This window comes from Eucalyptus grandis, chromosome 11 (genome assembly GCF_016545825.1).
Source record: "Eucalyptus grandis isolate ANBG69807.140 chromosome 11, ASM1654582v1, whole genome shotgun sequence".
Taxonomy (NCBI): Eukaryota; Viridiplantae; Streptophyta; class Magnoliopsida; order Myrtales; family Myrtaceae; genus Eucalyptus; species Eucalyptus grandis.
The window spans coordinates 12,871,845-12,880,650 of NC_052622.1; the positions used below are offsets into that span (position 1 = coordinate 12,871,845).

The window sequence follows — 8,806 nt, forward strand, 5'->3', positions numbered from 1 at the left end:
CTGACTGTGCAAGCTTGTGTTGGTTTAGCTCAGCTAAGCTTCTGCAGCCATCGAGAAAATAATTTTTCTCTAATACTGTTGGAGAATGAGACCTTTTGCCTCAAGCACTGTAGGCTGTGTGGGAAATGGTTGGCACATGTGCTGTAGTTGCTGAAGATGTTGACTGCCTTTCATCGGTCTTCATACTTGCACTAGAGATAGAGCCTTAGCAATTTAGAGAAGGCTGTGACCGAGGTAGTGCATTAACTTCCTAGGCCATTGGTTCTACAATCTATCATGCTTCTTTTCCTCTACTAGTGTATTTCCAATCATCAAAAAGTACACTTCAAGCATGTTAATGCTGGAGAAGGGACCTTTGCCTCAACTGCTGTAGATTATTGGAAATGGCCAGCATGTGTACCTTATGTTGCTGAAGAAGTGAATTGCCTTTTATCAGTTTCCATACTTGCATTAGAGATAGATCCAAATTGAGCTGGAAATATAAGGTGCCCTGACTAGAAAAATGTGAACTTTCTACTTCCTAGTCTCTTGATCTATGTTACTTTGATGCATATTTTTCCCCTATACTATGGTATACCAATCATTCAGCAGTATACGCCAGATAGGTGAAATGGATATTTTAGAATAATATCTAAACAAGTTAGGCTTCTTTACTGTTGCAGTAAATTAATGGCATGGGCAATTCAAGAGTCAATTTCGAGAACATTTCGCCAAATATGGCAATAAGTCTATGAATTCTATTTACTCTTCTAGATTCTGTTAATACAAAGCATGTTCAAGCATTCTCATCTTCTTACTTATTGCAATCTCTCCTCTTTGGAACTCAAAACTTCCTGAGGTGGCTTGTTGTTGAGTGATTGACTGAAATGGTATTACAAGTGAAAAACCATCAGATCAATGAAATTATGATGTTCTTAGATCAATGAAATTATTATGTTCTTATTCTTCAGTCGTATAAAAGAATGCATCGAAACTTAAAGACAAAGCCAGCTGATGGTTGAAACTGTATTGAGTTCTGTGGCAATTGTTAAATTAAGAGCATGCATTTTTATTTCCATGTGATTACAGGTTGTTGCCTTTGTCTTGGAGGCATTCTTTGCTGAAATGGATCTTGAATCATCAGAAAACTGCGAGGGACAGGATGAGGTGTGTATTATCTATTACTCAGAAAAATGTCATGGTGACTCTTTAGGTACATGTGTCAGTGTCAGCATAGAATTGTCCAGTTGCCAAATATTATCAGAATCAAGCTTCTATTAATCTCTGCGATCCCGTTTATATAGGAAATAAGGGGCAGGCGGTCTCGTTCAGTCGGGTATGTACTGTTTGGACACTATTTAGGGATACTTATCTTCTGATTTATAAGTGATTTAGATTATTGCGTGATGTGTTATCTTTGTGTCTTTTCCTGGCTTAATACAGCACGAAGACAAGAAGTCAGAGAGTTGATGTCCTGCTTCATCATATGTTGAGCGCAGAGCTTGACAAAGCAAAGTGCACTTGTCCTCAACCTTAATTATGTAGCATACAGGTAAAACTTCATTGTCAAGTCCTGCAGACTCATTTTGTTTTCCAAGCATTGTTCACCATGTTTGCTATTAATGCAAGAGTAGAAAAATGGAAGTTAAATTTGTTAGAATTTCCAAAAGATGCCTGTTTTTATCAATTTTAAATAGCTTTGGTACCTTAGGGCATGGATAGAATAAGTACTTGATGGATGTTTTTGTCAAGTTGTCACCGGTGTCCTTACCCTTAATCAAATTTCAGTATTAAATGCTGTCATTCTGGTAGGGTTTGCTGGTTGGATTGCTACAATTGCATTTGTTTATTGCATCACATGTTATTCTCATAAGTTCTAGATGGCTCCCTGTTTTGGTTGGTGATGAGTATAGAGGGAGTTACTAGATATAGGTGATTGATGCATATGCATGTTAACATTGTTAGACTATAAAGTAATATTTCGTCTCCCTTCCACCTGAACTGCAGCAAAATCTCGGAGTGCTAGAATTTCAGCTGTGCTATAGTTGCTTCATGGTTGCATGTACGAGTTGTCAATGGTTGCTATGTACGTATCATATCTTTTAGGTAGTGTTTGGTCAAATATACGCAACCACCGCTAGTGGCAGTCAGTCTCTAAATTTGATTGTGTCAGCTCTGTAACAGGTAGTCAGTTGCATGTTACTGTTCCCTTATTATTTATTCGCCTTCAATTCACCCACCCTGGTTCTCTAGCTTTCAGCTAGCCTTTTCTTAGGGTGTGGTGATGAAAAAATGGGACTAAGCCTGATTTCTTTATTGTCGTCATTTTGGCTAGTTGCGGGCGTGATTTTGAAGACCCCGGTACAAGATAACAGGTTACAGCAGACCGCATTTTATGGACCATTTCAGATAGGCTGGTTCGAACCATACGTATGTAGTTCCTCTTGCCACGGTTGCTATTGCCTGTTTGTGTTGCTGGGTAAATTTTGTACAGCTGCGAATTTAACCCTATAATTTGCAACACGAGTTTCTGACTTCCGATATGAGTAAATTTTGTGTACATTACTAACATGCCGTCTCGGTTAGAGGACACTGATGTCCTGTACAATGCGAGAGTGACTCTTGGTGCATAATATTACTTTCTGTTCTGCTTCATTTGCTGTGATGTTACAAGCTTTTGCGTCCCCTATAAAAGTTTTTTTGATGTGGGCTGCATTAATTGATGTTGTGAAGGCCGATGGCTTAGAACTCTATAAATAATGTTCAAATCTTTTAATTAATCCCATTAACACAAATATCCTTACAAATGATGCTGAGCGTGGGGCAATCTTATTGAGTCGATGAAAATGAAAAAAAATTCAATTATCAGTACGTAATATGTTAATTTATATCCATGGAGCAAATGATTACACCAAAATATGTAATTAATAAATTACTAAATTTTGATATAAATAATTGGATGATCCATACCGGAATGGGCTTAATAAAAAAAAGAACTAGTTCCTTTTTTTTTTTTTTATATAAATTAATTATTAGTTTGTTTATTCATAAACTAATTCATGGTAGAACCTTCCATTTGAACGAAAGACATTTTTATCGTTGTAGAAAATGCTAGAATATCCCACGCATTTCTTTCAATACCAGTGAGAAGAAATAGACTTAAAAGAAACGGATGATTTTTAGAAAATCATGTATCCTTTGATTGAATACTAGTTTAATTCAAAATTTAAATAAAAAAATGTATACCGGTTCTATCCTTTTTCTTTTGAGCTTGACCTACTAATAAAACTCAAAAGTAACTTCGAATTTGTTAGCTAAGAATTGGGATACATAGGGTAATAGTGGAAAAGCGCTTGAGCTTCGTATTGTTGTTGCTTTGCATCAAGAACGATGGATTCTAAATTAGATACAAAAATCTCTTTTATTCAATTATGTGTTTTGGATTCTAGCTATGGAGTTTTTGAGGTGTCGTTTTCACAGTTTACATGTGGTATCAAAACAATCATAGTTTGGAATTGGAATGTGCAAATTTTGCCTTTTATGGGAATCTTTTGTCCAATGAAAATTGATTTTTATTACATAAATGGATTGTACTCGCCGAGGCAAATATTTTGACATTTAGGCTTCGTTCATTTCATGGAAAATAATTTTCGGGAAAATGTTTTCGGATTTTCCGGCGTTTGTTTCACGGAAAATAAATTCTTTGGAAAAAAATGTTTTTCATGAAAGGATTTTTTTTTTTTAAATTAAGAGAAAATGTTTTTCATTTTTGAAAAGTTTCACTTGATCTCTCTTATCTCACACCTCTACAAATCCTCACTTCCTCATTCCTTTCTTTTTTTCTTCTTTATTTTTTGTTCGAATTATTTTTTAATTTTCTTTTTCTTTTTTAATTCGAATTATTTTTAATTTCCTTTTTTTCTTTTCTTTTCTTTGTTTTCCATCTTCTTCTTTCTTGGCTAGTCGTTGGCCGTTGCCAGGTGAACCTCGAGCTCGTCAATCTTAAGCGCGCTTTGCACTCTTGCTTATTCTTTTCTTTATTTATTCTACCCTGTAGTTGTACATTACTCAAGCAATATACTTTGTTTATTTTTTCTTTTGTTTATTAGAATACAAAAGACACAAGGGGAGAACATGCCACTTAATTGGAAGATTCTCATGAGGGTTGTATATGCTTTCTTTTTTTTTTTTTTTGGTAAGAAAAACAGAAGTACAAAATCCATACAAACATTTTTTAGAGTAGATGAGGGTTTGGTGACAATGAGGAACAGAGATATGAAGTAAGTTTGCTTGGATTTAAAGACAAGTTCATATTTGATGAATTTATAGGTCAGTAAATAATACATGCCTAAGTGGTGAAGTCTTAAAAAATATTTTCCTTATCGAATACCGGAAAACATTTTCCGAAATATTTTCAGATTTTAGCTGAACACCAGAAAATATTGTCATTTTCCTGGAAAATGACTTTTGAAAAAAAAATTTCCGGAAATTGCCCATTTTCCGCGAAACGAACGAACCCTTAGAGAGCCATCAAGGGAGGCTGCACATGCCCCCAAGCATTGCTAAGTAGTCGTGTGTGTTGAGCATGCGCCCCCATGTGGTGTGCGGCAATGCTAGTACATGCAACATTTTGGGATTGATATCGATCAGGTTACTTGACTGGAAAATCCAACCTATTGAACCGCCCGACTTAGTTTATTGTTGACCTAGATTAGTTAATCGGTCGAACCAACACTAGTCAAATCGTCAACCATCAACGGTTGGACCGTTCAAGTCGGTTAAGCTGGCTAAGAGTGTGCTCAAGCAATGTGTGGGAGCTTCGATTAGAGCGACCTTGGGGCCTACGTGCTTGTATTGAGATTCCTTATATTGTGGTATATTTATTTTACATGTTTGATGCCTTTATGGATGTAAAATTACATATGAAACCCTAAATACATGTATTTTTAGGGTATTTTGCATATTTCCTCTGTGTGTGTTTTTTTCCCGAATGATTTCGGAAATACAGATTTTAACTCATATGTATATTATCACATAAGAATGTGTAGAGCGTGGATAGAATGCATGAGGTTTAATATGTATCAATAAATAGAGTAATGTAATTGACATGCATATGATTTTAGTGACAAATCAGTTGTCTTCAAGCCTAAAATTACATGTATTTGATGAATGTGAGACATAAAATTTATATCTCTCATATATAGAGATTCAATGATTCAATCAAGTCGTGACCGCTAAAGTGGCACACTTAATTGAATTTGAGAAATATTGATATCATATTATTGTGGGATGTCTCATATTCTAATGTGTTCATGTTCTAATGTGTGATCATACTCTCAAAGTAAGTGATTGTGTATTATTTTATGGAGGGATATATATGATTGAAGAGTGATTCATACTAGTCATTCATACACCAAAAGTGGAAGGTTGGCATATATTTCTATGGCCGCTATCATGTGGATTTTGCCTAAAGATGACTATACAATAATGTATGTAACTATATGTTGTGTACTTGTACGGTTTCAAGTTATATAATATATGTTGCTTGTTTTCAGTTACTGTTAACAGTAACTCTATTGTGATAATTGGAGTTTTTATTAGTTCAAATTTTAAGAAATTGAGAAATGATTTTTTGTTTGAGATGAAGCTGGTAGATGTTTATATTATTCTTGTTGCGAATAAGCCAACGGGCGTCCAATTTACAGTGTAGAAGCCTAGAATGCACACTTTATTGCTTGGGAAAAAAGTAATTAGATTTGTTTGTTATTTATGAGGCGACCCATACTTCAGAAATCGGTTGACTACACTGCTAGTTAGATGATGGAAGTCTTGGTTGTTTGATATCGTGTCTTGTCTAATGTTGAGAGTATGATACATCTACAAGCACTCTTCAACATGAAGTATAATGGTTCAAGTGGAGTTAAAGGATTACGTTCTAAGGATGATAGATTTGTTCACAAATTTTTAGGCTCTCGATGCTGCTATTCCCATTCCTTGCATTGTGCATTAAGCCTTAAACACTTTCTCCGAATTTTAGGATTATCTAGACTAATTATAATTGCTAAGATGAGACCTAGTCAATTAATGACCTGATAATAAGGATGGTTAATGAGAAAGAGAAACTTAAGGGCACATTGTCCCGTATACCTTTAATTCTAGTAGTGAGAAGAGTAATGGGTTCAAAAATTATACCAGTAAGGGAATTCATGAAACTGTTGGTCTTTCTAATAGTCTAGATTCTAAGAAAGCATCCTTTACGATTGATGGTGACCATCGTTACTTTTATAGGTAGAAAGATCACAAAAGAAAGACTGCAACAAATATAAAATATGGTTGTCCAAGCGTGAACATGTAAGTAATAATTCATTGGCATTTGTTTATAAATTCAACTTATCAAAAGTCTTGTAGCGGCGCAATTGATCATGTTGCTTTTATTGTATAAGGATTCATAAATTGGAAGAGGCTAAATTAGGTTGAATCAAAGCTCGGAGATGTTATTTTAATTCTAAATTTTGGTTTTAATTTGATATTAAGGAATTTGCATACCTTTTTTTTAGACACAATTTAGTTTTTGCATTTTGTTTGGACATGTGTGTTTACTATTTTAAAATAAAGAGCAATAATGTTTTTATGTTTTTTTAATTCAAATAAGTTAGGTTAGGTATTGCAATATGGTTGTGTTTAACTTTCAATGATATATACGCCACTTATATAGTTTAAAATGTTGTTTCCAAAAGACTTGAACTTAATGAACAATTTTATGCATTATAGTATAAATGTCTTGGTTACAACTCTAAAAAAAGATTTTTTTTTTGAACTAACTTGAAAAAAAGATTAGAAAGGCCGATAAAGCCTAACATCCAGCCTACTCTTAAAATTTACCTAGAGTTTTTGTGTAAATTGTTTTAGATATAAAATGACTAAAATAAAGAAGAAAATTGCAATCCGAATTTGTAACCTATTTGAGGTCATTCACACTAATTAGAACCTTGTGTAGAAATTTTTATTTCATCATATTTATTGATAATTATTCTCGATATGGATATCTATGCTTGATTAAGGAAAAATCCGAGTTTCTTGATAAATTCAAGATTTTTTACACTAAAGTTGAGAAACAATTGAAAAAATTCGTGATGGTTGTGGGATATGATCATGATGGTGAATATGTTGGTAAGTATGGCAATACTAGACAGCTTAAAGAGACATTTTTCAAATATTTGAAGGATTTAAGATAGTAGCTTGGTTTACTATGCTTGGGACTGAACCAAATGGTGTGGCGAAAAAGAGCAATCGTACTCATGTGGATATGATGATGAGTATTGTTATTAGGACCAATTTCTTTGATTTTCTGTGAGATGAAGCTTTAACATGCCAAAGTTATTTCATTGACTCATTTTGAGTTATGGACTAGACGTAAACTTAATTTAAATCATTTTAAGGTTTGAGGTATCCTGCATATCCAAAATGAAGGATGAACTAGTGATATGGAGGACAATTGATGAAAAGTGTTGAAGTTTTGGATCGTCGCCGATTCACTTTAAAGACAATAAATTCCAAATTAGGTGTCATTTTCGCAGCTTACACTGCCTCCATTTGCTTGATGTTGTTTGGTGTTTGATATGGCGGTTCTCTTCTGGTGCTCGTTCACCGGTGGTGACTTCTTTTGAATTTTAAGGGCGCGTTTGGTAACGATTTTATTCCTGGGAGCTGATTCTGATTAGAAATGATTATTTTTTATTCTGTTCCCGGGAACTAATTCTGAGTAAAAAAACGCGTTTGGTAACTATCAAAAATTATTTATTCTAAATAGAATTGCGTTTAATACCGTGCTAATTGATTATGTTTCAAATTAATTTCTTTTAATTTTTAAATACTCTTTTTTTCCTTTTTTTTTCCCCCTTTTCTCCTATTCTTCTTCTTCTTCATTCAGTGAGCGTCGCCGACACTCGGCAAGGTCGGCCCTTGTCGGCCAAGCCTTGCCGACAGCTGGGCGAGGCTTGCCCGGCCCGGCGAGGCCGGGGGCCGGGCGAGCCTCGCCGGGTTGAGTGAGCCTCGCCGGTAGGCGGGCGAGCCTCGCCCGGCCCGCCAAGGCAAGGTTGGCTCGGCCACCGGCGAGGCTCGGCCTCACCGGCCCGGTGGGCGAGCTTGCCTCCGGCGAGCTCGCTGGACCTCACCGGCTTGGCCGCCTCAGCGAGCTCGCCGGACCGACGGACGGTGACCAGCGGCAGACAGCGGCGGTAGGCGGCAGCGGACGGCAGTGGGTGGTGGTGGATGGCAATCGCGCGATGTTGGAAGGGAAGAAGGAGATTTTACTATTTTGATTCTTGTTTTGATTCTTGGACGGAGAATCATATCTTTTTTTATTCTCAATTCTCTTTTCAATCTGTTCTCAGGAACAAAAATTTTACCAAATTTTCGTCTCAAACTGATTTTGAGAACAAAAAATTAAAATTAGGTATTGTTTGGCAACGTAGGCCCTAACATGCCCGCCGAGTTCCAAAAAAGGTTCCGTGGTGCGACGACGGCATTGTAAGAAAAGTTCAGATGGATGGCTTATCTTTTGACCTGTGGTTGGGACTCCGTTCCACACGATTCCTCCTTGATTCGTGGTCATGTGCACGTAAAAACAGATAATATATTTTGGGATTTCGATGTTGACCTGTCGGCAAAGCCAACAGGTTTAGATCCACGTCTTTTTCCCTTAACCAAACCGTTATCTCATTATAACTGCCGAGTGTCGATTTCTTTTGGCTTTTCTTCCCTCTCCCCTTGGACCCCTTGAAAGGGTATAACTTCTAATTTTTTAAAAAAATTTCCTAGATTATTT

General features: G+C 36.0%; 1 protein-coding gene across 3 annotated transcripts in view; it reads left to right on the forward strand.

The window, feature by feature from the left end:
• The window catches only part of LOC104424920 (two pore calcium channel protein 1), a 38,916-nt gene that overhangs the window by 12,623 nt on the left and 17,487 nt on the right, over positions 1-8,806 (forward strand). Inside the window, exons 21-24 of one of the 3 annotated variants that reach the window (XM_010037456.3) lie at positions 1,069-1,146; positions 1,284-1,315; positions 1,423-1,531; positions 1,987-2,214. In XM_010037456.3, coding sequence (XP_010035758.1) covers positions 1,069-1,146; positions 1,284-1,315; positions 1,423-1,516 — 204 coding nt within the window. In that variant the 3' untranslated portion in view covers positions 1,517-1,531; positions 1,987-2,214. Of the gene's footprint in view, positions 1-1,068; positions 1,147-1,283; positions 1,316-1,422; positions 1,532-1,986; positions 2,215-2,314; positions 2,635-8,806 lie in introns of those variants that run through there. The other 2 variants (XM_010037454.3, XM_039304735.1) reach the window with 2 other exon arrangements.